Raw genomic sequence first — 14,786 nt, 5'->3', positions numbered from 1 at the left:
TTGGCCCAAATTCAACATTCGTTCAAAATTTCATGATTCTAGCTTTAGCCGTTTGGGCTGGGCGATGATCTATCAGCCAGCAATCAGTCAGTCACGCGTCTCTTTTATGTATAGAGAGAAGAAAGAGACGATATATGGGGCTTAGCAGATGAAAGGCTATGTACAGCCCTACAAATGTCAAGAACATTTTGCACTGCTCAGATCAAAAGCTTTCCTTTCTTGCCATTTGGGCCACAGTGTTTACGCCTTTTCATTCCATTTCATTATCCGTAAATGCTGGCAGTTCAGGGTATGGAAAACAATTGGAGATTTTGTAAGTAAGACGGAATTCCTGACTTATACTTTTTTTGAGATTAGTTTTCCAAAATTTAGAACGCACAAGAAACCGATTACAGGCTTAGGTGTCTGTCCATAGAGGCATAGAGCGGATTAATATCCGCGCCCTCCTTTCAACTGCACCGATTTGGCATAAGTGAGCTTGTCTTCCTATGTGTCCGTTTTGAAATGGAATGCTATACCGACCTCCTTCTTACTTCCTTTCAGTAGTCTTCTCACGATCCAGATCTCCCTATAGGATTTTCACCACCCTACCGACTGTTTCACTGTTCCACAGTGTTACATGCGCGCTCGCCGACCACGCTTAATTCGGACTGCGTCTTACCAAATGGCTTCGGGTTAACCAAGTTAATTGACGGCAGTCCTCTGGCCCTCACAGTCAAATCGTTTGCTCTTTCACTCCTCTTTACTCCACTATGACTCGGCACCCAAACGCTGCGGATTTTACCATCCTCAGAGTAGGCGTTTATATCTTCCTTACACTCCAAGATTGTTCGCGATTGGCCAGTTTATTGTCCGTAAAGATGTTAAGGCATTCGAAGTATATGCAAGTCCTAGGCATGATGTGAAAATAGTGGCCAGATGGGCGCCAAATAGTCGGCCTCCTTCAGTAGTTACGCCGGAAATATTCCATTAGATGCGGGTGTTTTAAATGGTTTGAAGCTCCTCAAGGCTTCCTTTACAATAAATTCCGTTACGACAAGCCTTCGATCAACCTCATTATGCCAGGATTCAGGTGTCTCAATGATTCCCGTCGTACCCTGTGGAAAATGTGTTTTTATCAAAATCCTCAACATGCCCACCACTGCCTCTGCTCTCACTCCCATAATAACGTTTCAGTTTGGACATAAGTTTTTGAGAGAAACTTTTTTATTTTGGCGGCGTCATTACAGCTGTTGACCTCTTCGCAGAATAGCTTCCAGGAGGCCCGTTTTGCCGCTCTGATAATATTGTTGCATTTCGTGGGCCGTGTGTAATACACATCCCAATAAACATCCGCTTTTCTACGAAGTTCTCTGTTTTTAAGTCTTCTTTCCCAATATTCCGAAGCTCCCTGCTCATCCAGGGTTTTTGGGCTGATTTCCTCTAACGAAGAAGACAACACTCTTCAAAAGACCCGACTGATGCAGTCTTATTCCTGTTGACATTGTTGTTAATGTCTTCCATGCTCCAAGGCTCCTGAGTTAAGGCAATATGAATCTTGCCCTTGCTGATTTTCTCCATCAGAGCGTATGTAGCTGTCTAGCACCGATGGTGGTCTATCTGGATGCCCTCCATCACTGGTCCTTCAGTAACTAGGCTTGTTGGGAGTGCGTGATGGTCCCAAAGTCGGTTCCCTGTTTGTTAAGCTGCATTGAGTCTCTGTCCGTGTACTGACTGATGTTTCAACATTAAGATCTTTGCCTATCCTAGTCCTCCGAATCTTGAGAGGGTCGGCGCTGGTCCCATTGTTGAGTCCCTATTCGTTAGGCTGTGTTTAGTCTCTCGCCACTGCACTGCCCGGTGTTTTAATATTAAGATCTTCGCTTGTCTTTGTCTTCCCACCAGTAGGCGATGGTCTCGTCGTCAGCCTCCTGTTTTTAAGGCGGTGCCGCTGCATGGCATGATGTCTCAATATAAGGATCTTTGCCTATCCTGGTCATCCCAATCCTGAATAAGACAGCCTGGGACCCATAGTGAGCTATGCCTTTAGTCTTAGCCAAACTTGCCACGGAGACTTGATCAAGGAGAGTTCCTTCCTCCTTCTCCTCCCTGTGGGATACCTCCTATTTCTCAGCGACCAAATCTTGGTTTTGCTTGCCTATGAATCCAAACGTGCGTTCCGTCTCAAATTTGTTACCCCATCCCTTGTTGAAAACCGTTGCATTTGTAAGCTAGGGAGGAAGTGTGGATACCTCCGACGAGCTTCTTGACGGTATCAATGCATTCTGCTGACGCATAGCGCAGAGTAAATATGTCCCCTCTATACACGCAGCTCATCATTTGTATGGGTTGTAATGGGCGTTTCCACCCAGATTTTAACGCTTTTGCAAATAAAAAGGTTTTTGTTTTTGCTCATTGTCACTAAGTTTATGATTTGGCTCGTCGAAATAAAACCACCAAAGCACCGTATTTCAGCCCTCCAATAAATCTTCAAATAACTTATTTTTGCTTTCTTTTTGAAACTGACTGTAAAAATTTGGTTCAGGAGTTCATTCTACTGCTTTCTCCTTGGTCACCATAAAATTTATATATATATTATATATAGTCCATTTGACAACCTTCGTCAATTTGGCTCAGATCGGTCCTGATTTGGATATAGCTGCCATATAGGCAGATCCTCCGGTATAGGGTCTAAGGCCCATAAAAGCCACATTTATTATCCGATTTCGCTGAAATTTGGGACAGTGAGTTGTGTTAGGCCTTTCGACTTCCTTCGTTAATTTGGCCCAGATCGGTTCAGATTTGAATATAGCTGCCATATAGACCGATCTTCCGATTTTGGGTCTTAGGCCCATAAAAGCCACATTTATTATCCGATTTTGCTGAAATTTGGGACAGCGAGTTGTGTTAGGCCCTTCGACATTTTTCTGCAACTTAGGCCAAATCGGTGGCCGATCTCTTGATTTAAAGTCTTGGCCCCATAAAAGGGGCATTTATAATCCGATTTCACTGAAAATTGACACAGTGACTTATGTTAGGCTTTTCGACATCTGTGTTGTATATGGTTCAGATCGGTTTATTTTTAGATATAGCTACTAAAAAGGCCAATATTATGTTATACACAATTGAACAATGACTATTACTTATAACTATTTGGTCCAAATCGGAACATATTTCGATATAACTGCTATGGGACATAAGATATGCAATTTCACCGGATTTTAAAGGAAGGTGGTTTACATATATACCCGAGGTGGTGGGTATCAAAAGTTCGGCCTTGCCGAACTTAACGCCTTTTTACCTGTTTTTCAATTTTTTATTTTGATGAAATAAAAACCACATCTGGCGAAGCAGATTAAAGATCAGATAGGTTAGGTTAGGTTGAAAAGGGGGTGCAGATATTAATCCGCCCCATGCCACTATGAACATACACCTAAGCCAGCAAAGGGCAGATAGTCATAAAAACTACTCTGCAAGTAACCTTCCTTGACAACGTGAATATACTGTATAAAGTAAGGAGTGGGTACTTAAATTATAATATTCGATGGAAGTTTCCTTCTATTTCAAAGTTTTACCTTTGTCATTTCTTAAAAGAAATAAAATTAGAAATGGTTTTTTATCTTTTTTGAAACTAAAAATACATTATCCAAAATTTTGGGAAAAATTATTGGAACATATTTGTCGATGATTGCGATGATGGTATTAAAATCAAAGAGTAACTATTATTGGTAATACGAATTATTGCAGTTTTAACATTTTATTTTGGCCTGTTGTTTGTGCTGTTTGTGCCAATATTTTGAGGTAATTTGCTAATTCCATTTTGAAACTATCCCAGCAGAAAATATTGCACCCCTGGATGCAATAGTGTAAGTTAAAACTATCGTGACATAAGCATACACAGTTGCTTCCGCCATGCATTTTTGTGGGCGATGTCCCACTTACATGCGATTGTTTAAAGATCCAAAATGCGCTTCTTATTTAACATCAACAATGGAGCATTAGCAGCACAAATTTAATCTGCATTTTTCATGCAAGAAATGTTTTCAATGAAAACACCATTTTCTGCGATTAATACCCCAAAAAAATAAATGATTTGTTAGTTATTTATTTTTATACCCACCACCGAAGGATGGGGGTATATTCATTTTGTCATTCCGTTTGCAACACATCGAAATATCCATTTCCGACCCTATAAAGTATATATATTCTTGATCAGCGTAAAAATCTAAGACGATCCAGACATGTCCGTCCGTCTGTCTGTTGAAATCACGCTACAGTCTTCAAAAATAGAGATATTGAGCCGAAACTTTGCACAGATTCTTTTTTTTTTCATAAGCAGGTTAAGTTCGAAGATGGGCTATATCGGACTATATCTTGATATAGCCCCCATATAGACCGATCCGCTGATTTAGGGTCTTAAGCCAATAATAGCCACATTTATTATCCGATTTTGCTGAAATTTGGGACAGTGAGTTATGTTAGGCCCATCGACATCCTTCGTCAATTTAGCCCAGATCGGTCCGGATTTGGATATAGCTGCCATATAGACCGATCCTTCCATTTAGGGTCTTAGGCGCATAAAAGCCACATTTATTATCCGATTTTGCTGAAATTTGTGACAGTGAGTTTGTTAGGCCTCTCGACATCCTTCGTAAATTTGGCTCAGATAAGTCCAGATTTGGATATAGCTGCCATATAGAGCGATCCTCCGATTTAGGGTCTTAGGCCCATAAAAGCCACAAATTTTATCCGATTTTGCTGAAATATGGGACAGTGAGTTGTGTTAGGCTCCTCGACATCCTTCGTCAATTTGGCCCAGATCGGTCCAGATTTGGATATAGCTGTCATATAGACCGATCCTACGATTTAGTGTCCCAGGCCCATTAAAGCCACATTCATTTATCCGATTTTGCTGAAATTCGGGACAGTGAGTTGTGATAAACCCTTCGACACCCTTCGTCAATTTGGCCTAGATCGGTCCAGATTTGGATATAGCTGCCATATAGACCGATCCCCTGATTTAGGATTTTAGGCCCATTAAAGCCACATTTATTACCCGATTTTGCTAAAATTTGGGACAGTGGGTAATGTTAGGCCCTTCAACGTCCTTTGTCAATTTGGCTCAGATCGGTCCAGATTTGGATATAGCTGCCATATAGTCCGATCCCTCGATCTAAGGTTTTGGGGTCATAAAAGGCGCGTTTATTGTCCGATGACGCCGAAATTTCGGATGGTGAGTTGTGTTAGGCCCTTCAACATCCTTTTCAAGTTTGACCCAGATCCGTCCAGATCCGCCATATAGACCGATATCTTGATTTATAGTCTTGATCCCATAAAAGTCGCATTTATAATACGATTTCACTGAAATTTTACACAGTGACTTATGCTAAGCATTTCGACATCCGTGTACTACGTGGTCCAAATCGGTTTATTTTTATATATAGCTACTTAATAGACCAATATTTTGTTATACACAATTGAATAATGAATTGTACTTATTGGTATTTGGTCCAAATCGGAACATATTTCGATATAGCTGCTATGAAGCATAAGGTATGCATTTTTCACCGGATTCTGACGAAAGGTGGTTTACATATATACCCGAGGTGGTGGGTATCCAAAGTTCGGCCCGGCCGAACTTAACGCCTTTTTACTTGTTTTTATTTGCAGTGTGTAATTAAAAATAGATTGTCATTAACATACAAATCCCATTCTCAGATGGAGTTTTACAGTAATTAATTAAGACAAGTAAAAATGTATTAAGTTCGGCCGGACCGATATCCACCACTAAGGATATATTAACCATCCCATATTAATGTAACAGTTTCAGCGATATTAGGTAAGAAATCCGTTTTTTATTAGATTAAGACCCAAAATTAGAAGTTCGGTCTATATAACAGCTATATCTGTATAGTCTAATCTGATCATATTTGGGTCGAATGTCGGAAGGCTTAAAATAACTCACCATTTAAAATTTCAACAAAATCGCCCAATAAATGCAGCTGTTATAGGCTTAAGACCCTTAATCGGCATATCAGTCCATATGACAGCTATATTTCAATATCGTCCGATCTCTAAAATATCTAGGTCAGATGGCTGTAGGCTTAATAGAGCTCACTGATTCCCATTTCAGTGAGATCGGGTAATAATTAAAGCTTTCATCGGCGTCAGACCCTTAATCGGCATATCGGTCTATTTGGCAGCTATAACTACAATAAATATAGTGCTATCTGAACTATATTCAGGTCGGATGTCGGGAGGTCTTAACCTACTCACTATTTGAAACTTCAGCGAATTTGGGTAATAAATAAAGATTTAATGGGCTTCAGACCCTTTATCGTCAGATCGATCTATATGGCAGCTATATATAAATATAGTCCGATCTGAACCGTATTTGGATCAGATGTCGGCAGGCCTAAAACTCTCTCTGTTTTAAAATTTCAGCGAAATCGGATAAAAAATAAAGCATTTATTGACATTAGACCCTTTATCGCCGGATCTGTCTATATAGCAGATATATCCAAATATGGTTGGATTTGGCCCGTTCAAGAACTTAACCAGCGTGCATCAATCAGAGGTCTCTGTGCCAAATTTCAGCGCAATATCTCAATTTGTGAAGGCTGCAGAGTGATTACAACAGACGGACAGACAGACACACAGACATCATTAAATCGTCTTAGAATTTTACGACGCTCAGAAATATATATACTTTGTAGGGTCGGAAATTGATATTTCGATCTGTTGCAAACTGAATGAAACTAAATCAGTATATCCCCTATGAAGGTGGGTGTAACAATAAATTAAATAAAAGTACCTTTTAATAATACTACGTTCAAAAGTATGAAACAACAACAAAGGAAAAACACACAACACGCGCGATAACCTTTTTGGTCCGAGTTCGCAAATTCAACTGAAGATATTAAACTCTCTTTAATGCACGTTGATAAAGATTGTGCCAATTTCTAGCTTTCGTGAAGCACGAATTGTTTTACTTGATGTTCGTTCAATGAGCTCAAAGCACTTTTAGCATACACAACCGCTGATTAGAAGCAATATGGATGCAAAATAAATTCGTCTTTAACATACATTGAAGCCATGTTTCATGCATACCCTATGTAATAGATTACTGCGCAAAATTCGTACCTAACTTCTACCCAGATTTACTACCACCGGTCTATTTGTCACAAGCTCGAAGTTGCATGATCAACTGTCTGTTTGACACAAGTCCCAAGGAATTGTTTTAGGTGACACTAAGAAACCACTGGCCCAAAGTTAGTCATTTTCTGGCTTAAGTCATCTTTTGTCGTCGGACTTGCACCGCAAACTATATCACCAAGGCAAGTTTTTGAAACCCATATTGACGCTTTTATAAGAGGCCAGTAGTTGCGAATCCATGCTACATGCAATAGAAGTTACACCAACCTAATGTGACCATTGTGCCTGCGTTTTGCGGCAAATCAATATTTTGACACCCTACTAAAACTGCCCGGCATTACATTCATCCCCTCCAACTGGAAGTTTAGAGGCACCTTAATATACAATTACACCTAAGTATCATTTAAAATAGTGAAATGATTTCAGTTTGTTGAATGTACCAATCTCAGTGAAAAGACCTTATATGGCATTTTAATGGAATAAAAAGTGTCAAAATAGTTTTCAATGATCATGATTTAAAACAGAAACAACATAATATAAAACTGAATCGCTGAGTTTGCGCACAACCAGCAGAAACCATCACAAATTTGAATTTATTCAAATTTTATAGCATTTTATATCACTCCAAGATTCTCTTTTCCCCATACAGCTTTAAACTTTAGCCACAGCACCATCATATCGGAGGCCTTCATCATGAGCAGTATATTGTGGTAAGTGCATGAGTACCCAACAAACACATAAGAGTTCATTACCTCTTTTTTTTAAAAATATTGTAATGCTAATTCACTTACGAGAGAAATTGGATCTGCTGAAGGTATATTATATTATAAGGTATATACCCTCCACTATAGAATGGTGGATTTATCCATTCCCTTTGTAACACCTCGAAATATGCATCTTAGACCCTGTAAAGTGTATATATTCTTGATCGACATGACATTTTAAGTCGATCTAGCCATGTGCGTCTGTCGAAAGAACGCTTACCTTGGAAGGAGTAAAGCTAGACGCTTGAAATTTTGCACAAATATATCATATTAATACGCGTTGGTTTGGATTGTAAATGGGACAAATCGGTCAATGTTTTGTTATAGCTGCCATCTGGGAAGTAGCCAGGATTTTATTTTTTCAAAATCGTAAATTGGCAAAATTCGTCTGTTACTGTGAAATTGGTAAGGATATCGAAAAAAAAAATTCCGAAAATTGTGGTCGCAATTGGGTGCAGGAACTGCCAACACACTATTTTTGGCCAGTCCTAATCATTCAAAGCCTCCAAATTGTGAATGCGTTGCGAATATCTTAGTTTTATAATGAAAGGTTTCGGCGAATCAGCTTCAGTATTTTGATGATTTTTTTTGTTTTCATTAGCGATCATTTTTGCTCTCAAACTACAAAAGTTTTGTGGCAGTCCATTGGTTTTAAATGACTTTTATTTCCATAAAATTTAACAACATTTGTAAATGTTACATATTTTAAAAAAGTAAATTTCGACCAATTTTTACGAAGAACCATCCACATTCTGCTTACATAATGTCGCTAATTTCTTCTTCGAACTTTATTAAAGTCGATTGCAAATCCGTTTTTGATGAGAAAGATGTCCAGTAAAAATTGCATCCAACTATTTTTGTATATGCTTATAATTTATTATTCCTGAAGTTTTCCTAATTTATTGCGATAAAATAACAAAAGTTGACGGAACTAAAAATCAGTTGTAACCTTTTTCCCTCTTTGCCCACTAATTGATGTCAAATGACCTAGCGGCAAATTCAAGTGTAATATAAAACTTGCTCTCATAAATAAGGGTGTGCTTAGTAATACGTATTATTTAAATTTTAATAAAAGCGTTTTGTTATCAGTGATGTTTTTGTAGTTTTTCAAAAACGGAATCGTGAAAAATATGGATAATTCACTGTGAAACACAATCTCAATGCCCACCTTTTTGTAAACATGCAATTTGACTAATCGAATATCATTAACGATTTTCATTCACAACACACAAGGAAATCATTATTCGCAAAATGTTTCATTGTAAAAAAAATTTTCTTAGTAGAAAATCAAAACTTCAAAAACTAAATTTTAAAAAGTTTTAAATATCATTTCACTGTGCTCAAATCTACGGTCAAAGCTAACAGAACTTGTTACGTTTGCTTGTTGTACGGTGCATATTTCAGAAAGGTGTAGGGTGACACGGTGGCTTTGCCGGCTACTCGTCGATTTGGGTAGGTTCTTCACCGTGAAATACACTTGCAAACGAAAACATAATTTCTTCGTGTCCAGAAATACATAAAAAAAGGATTTGAGGTTATCGGACTGACAATATAAAAGAAAACACGACCAATAAAGGCCTACACTCGGGGATTAACGTCAGACATTTGGTTTGAGCTTCCCACCCCTTCTGCCGGCTAATAACCAGACAGCCATGTATTGTTTGATGCTCAATCATTCCAAAACAATACCCTACCAAAACAGTACGTCTGACTAGCCATCATTGGACCCGAGTATTAAACCACATTCCAACACTACTTACTTCCATCATTTGCAACACCCTGTACCGACATCGAATAAATTTACTCTGACATTCCCATTTTCTTTAAGAGAGTGAGCGAAAAAGATTCCATTTTCATAAGAATTATATCTATAAAATTTTTATTATAATTCATTCAAGCCTATATAAAAAATGTTTAACAAATAAATGCTTAAAACTAGGGTTATATACATGCATGTTTATTTACAATAGAGAAAAAAAAATTACAACAAAACGAGATCATAGATGCATCTATTAAATAAAATGTATATATATTTTTTTTTATTTTATTTTTCTTCCTTTTTTTGTTTTTTGTTTACTCACCCTTTAAGAGTACAGGCCTATACTCTGAAAGAGTTCAATTGCAAATAAACTCTCTTTTTTTTTACGGTTCTCTTTGATAAACTTCTGCTATCTCTTTTTTTTTCTCTCTTACTAAGTTTCTCATTGACATTTCTTATTTTTATTTCTTTTTTTTATTTTTCTTTATTCTCTTCGAATAACTCTTATTTCATTGGTTTGTGTTATTATCATTCCTTTCTTTTGGAGAAGACAATTTTTTTTTTTTAAAGCAAATTATAAAAAAAGCCACAAAAACAAAAAAACTTGGCCTCATAATACTGTTTCTTTTATGTGTTAAACAAAAAAATAAAAAAAAAAAAAAAAAAAAAAAAATTATCTTGCTTGGACAGCTTCAAAAATCTTGCTTTTTCGTATGTATTTAATTTATGGGTACATACTTCAATTATTTTTTTTTTTGTTGTATACATATATATTTACACTTTTTCATAATTTCAATAAATGCCTATATTTAAAAAAAATTACATATTTCTGTATTTTCTTTCTTTTTTTACTTTTTTTTTATACAAAAGATAAAATTTATAATTTCAAACTCTCAATAAGATGTTTATTTGTTTTACTTCTGCAAATGGCTTCTTAGGTCTCGACTTAACGGCATGGTACGGCAACCAAAGGAAGAGCAATTGGGGGGGGGGAATGTGTACTTTCACGTTCACTTTCAATTCCTTCGGTTTTATTTTGTGGTCTTGGGACTTTATTACATAGTTTTGTTGTAAGACTTAACAGGTTTTAGATTCTTGCATGTACTTCTTTTTTTTTCTTTTCTTTTTGTTTCAACTCTGGTGGTCTCGGCACCAATCGTTCTTTTTTTTATATTCATAGCACCATTGTCACATTGATTTTTTTCTTAACATAACCTATGATTTTATTTTAAGGTTTTATTTTCTTTTGCATGCTGTGATGTTGACTGGTTTCTCAATTCTTCATATATATACATATTTTTGCTTAATTTATCTTTTTTTTTTCTTTTAAACATATTTTATTTCTTTGTTTTTGCATACAGATATTAGTTATGCTATTATTTTCTTTTTTTTTTTTTTTTTTTTTTTAATTGTTCTGTAACCACGATCTTGCTCTATTTTCGGCTGTCAGCCCAACCAAAAAAAAAAACTTCTCAAAAAAAAATGTGAATGTCAATACCAGCGTTGTTTTTGTTCTTCTCTCTCGTTTTTTTTTTTTTTTTTTTTCCACTCATCTACATTCATTGGTTTATTTTCTCAACTCATTCTTCCACATCGGTAGACCCATTTCCAACACTGTTTTTGCGTAGAGATGCATTCAAATTTCAAATATTATTTTCCGATCAAATTGGAATGGAATATACGTTACAGGCTCGCATCCATCGATACCTGACTCCAGGTATGGAATGTGTGCGTAAAACAAGAAAATTATTGTGGTTGTTAATAAAGATAAAATTCGATATCATGCTTCTGGTATCCTGAAAATGTGTGGCTTCGACCCACGCACAAAAGCTAGTTGGGTAATATCGTCTCCAATCAAAGCACAAACAAATCTTTTCCATGGTAAACTCCCATCAGCTTACCATCTAAACCTCCAAGTTTGTATAAGGAGTTCCCTAGGACCTCTAATACCACACATTTTACGTTCGCAGGAGCTAACTTAGCGTTATAGTTATCCACTTTGCTGCTTAACTTAAAGTTCCGGCGATATACGACCTGCCCTTTCTTAAATGATACTTCTTTTGACCTTAAGTTATATTTCCTAGCACATTCCTCATATGCCTTGTCCAAGTTCTTGTATACCTGATTCCTAATCAACTGAAGTCGGTCCCCTGTGCGTAAAGCAAAATCTGCATCCTTAACCGTATCCAATTTGCGATAAATAGCATAGGAGGATGCATGTTGAACCATGTTTAAGCCAAATAATGAATAGAACGGGGCCATTCCTATGGAACTGTGCGATGTACTCCTGAGGGCAAATGCTATATCGCTAATGGTTTGATCCCAGTTTCGCTGATCTGGTCCAATATACGATCTGATCATTTGAAGGATCGATCTATTTACCCTCTCTGCGGCATTAGATTGGGGTCCATACATTGCCGTGCGGATATGCCTTACACCATATTTGTCTAGAAGGTCCTTAAACAAAACTGAGGTAAATTGTTTACCATTGTCGGAATGGACAAACTCAGGGATTCCGAAAACGTGAAAGACATGCTTTTCCAAGAATTTCGCAACATTCACAGCAGTTGCAGCTCTCATTGGCTCCAGGAAAACAAACTTGCTAAAATGGTCAAGGCACACAAATAGCACAGTGTTTCCATCCTTAGTCCTTGGGTAGGGACCCATAAAATCGATGTATACCCTTTGGAAGGGTCGTTCGGATATGAACTGTTTGCCCATGACCGGTCTTTTAAAAGAGTTCGTGTTTTTATTTGTGCAGCAGGTATCGCAATTCTTAACCACCAACTGAACGTCCTTTACCATTGCAGGCCAGTAATACTTTTCTCGGATACGGGATAAGGTTTTATGGATTCCACCATGACCAGATGATGGGGAGCAATGAGCGGCTTGAACTAAAGCATCCCTTAACTCTCTAGGCACCCAAAGTTTCCACGCTTTGTCCTCTGCTAATGCATCACCCGTAGCAAAGTTCATCCTCTTGTAGATGTATTTCTCGGATACACAAACATCCGGCATAACTATCTTATGCATCTCAATACTATTCCTGAGACCTGCGTACTCCTCTGAGTCAAAATATGGGCTAGTAAGATCAAGGTCCAGTAAACGGTCCATCAAAAGAATCTCTTCCATATGAGCTCTGGACAGAGCGTCGGGTACTACATTCTGTGACCCACGACGATGCTCAATATGGAATTCAAATGCCTGTAGTTTTAGGCTCCATCGTGCCAGTCTCCCTGCTAATTCCGTTTGGCTCATGAGCCACTTGAGACTCGCGTGGTCGGTAATGATGGTGAACGGCAAACCTTCTATGTAGGGCCTGAACTTCTTGACGCTTAGAACAGCCGCATAGCACTCCAGCTCATTCACGCTGTAGTTGCGCTGGGCTTTATTTAATTTAGTGGACATATAGGCTATGGGATGTTCATGCCCTTCTTCATCCAATTGGAAAAGGACACCGCCGACTCCTAACGTGGACGCGTCACATTGGACGTAGAAACGCTTTGAAAAGTCCGGGTTCACCAATACTGGAGCAGATGTCAATCTATCCTTCAATTTCTCAAATGAAATCCTTGCATCTTCCGACAAGGAAAAACTGCGAATACGCTCTTTAACCAAACATTCGTGGAGTGGTGCCGCTATAGAAGCATAATTCTGAATAAAGCGGCGGTACCACCCACACATTCCCAGGAATCGCCTTAACTGCTTCGGGGTTTTCGGTTCCGGAAATTCTCTGACAGCTGCCACTTTATCCTTGTCTGTCCGTATGCATCCATCTCCCACTACAAATCCCAGATAACGAACTTCTCGTTGGCAAAACTTGCTTTTCTCGAGGTTTATTGTGAGACCTGCCTTTGTCAAATATCCTGCCACTTCACTCAAAAGGTCCATATGAGAGCTGAAATCGGCAGAAACCACTAGAATATCGTCGAGGTATACGAAGACCTTATCGCGAATACCCGCATGAATAACCTTATCCATCAGTCTACACATTCTCTGGGCGGCATTACACAAGCCGAATGGCATTACCGTAAATTGGTATAATGGCCGCCCAGGGACTGTGAATGCGGTTTTTTCCCTCGACTTTTCTTCTAGTGGAATCTGCCAAAAAGCGTCTTTTAGGTCTATGGCAGATATATACGTCGTCTCCTGAAGCCTGCTAAGGATACCCTCTATATGAGGAAGAGGGTATGCATCTTTTACCGTTCTGGCATTCACCTTTCGGGCATCGAGGCACAAACGATTCTTTGTCTCTTTCCTCACAAGAGTAACTGGAGAGCTCCAGCTACTATTACTGGGCTCTATGACGCCAAGCTCAATCATACGGTCCAACTCGTCGAACAGGAGCTTTTGAATAACGGGTGATACCGGATAGTGTCTCTGCTTAACAGGGATGTCCTCATCGGTCACTATTATCACGTGCTGCTCCAATGAAGTACGGCCTAAACCCAAGATGGCAAAAGAAGGAAATCTAGTCATTACAGATTCAAGTTGTTTACATTGTTCCTCGTTTAGAATGTGCTGATTAGTATTAGTTTCTGGTACGACTACCTCGCTAATCTCAGTCGTGCTACAGCCTAGTTCTCCTACAACTGAGAGCCCAAATTTCTTCCAGAACTGCACCCCAAAGTAAAATTCTTGCTCTAAGCCAGGGACTATCAAAAAGTCTAGTTCTTGTGTTTGCTTTTCCCACACAACTGGTAGCGTTATCATACCATAGACTTTAGCAGTTCCACCATTTGCTGTTCTCACATTTTGTTGTTTTAGTATAATAATATCCTTTTCAAGACCCTTTACAAACTCCATGGCATTTTTGCCTATGCAACATGCACCAGCGCCAGAGTCCAGCAATGCTGTAACCCGCTTACCTCCAACATCTGTGCTAGCGAAGAATCTATTGTCCCCGTCTAAGGTTATTATCGTCTCTACACACAACCTCTTCCCTTGTTTAATTTTCAAAACTTTTTGCCTCAATTTTCCAATTTTCTTATAATTTTTACTAGTTTTCTTAATTTCATCTCCAAATATTCTTGCCCTTGCATCCTGATAATCCAATTTTCTTTGATGCAATGTTTTATAATTCACTGGTGGTTCTTTATGGGCATTTAAGGTACTATTATCTTCCCTTT

General features: G+C 38.3%; 1 protein-coding gene across 1 annotated transcript in view; it reads right to left on the bottom strand.

Moving 5' to 3' along the window:
- Positions 1–950: 950 nt before the first annotated feature.
- LOC131996871 (uncharacterized) overlaps positions 951–14,786 on the bottom strand; it is a 51,243-nt gene continuing 37,407 nt past the window's right edge. Inside the window, exons 3-4 of the mRNA XM_059367044.1 lie at positions 12,040–14,600; positions 951–1,097 (exon numbers count right to left, since the gene is read on the bottom strand). Coding sequence (XP_059223027.1) covers positions 951–1,097; positions 12,040–14,600 — 2,708 coding nt within the window. The remainder of the gene's footprint in view (positions 1,098–12,039; positions 14,601–14,786) is intronic.

This window comes from Stomoxys calcitrans, chromosome 1, assembly GCF_963082655.1.
Source record: "Stomoxys calcitrans chromosome 1, idStoCalc2.1, whole genome shotgun sequence".
Taxonomy (NCBI): Eukaryota; Metazoa; Arthropoda; class Insecta; order Diptera; family Muscidae; genus Stomoxys; species Stomoxys calcitrans.
The sequence above is the reverse complement of the archived record's forward strand: the minus strand, read 5'-3'. Positions and strand labels throughout refer to the sequence as shown.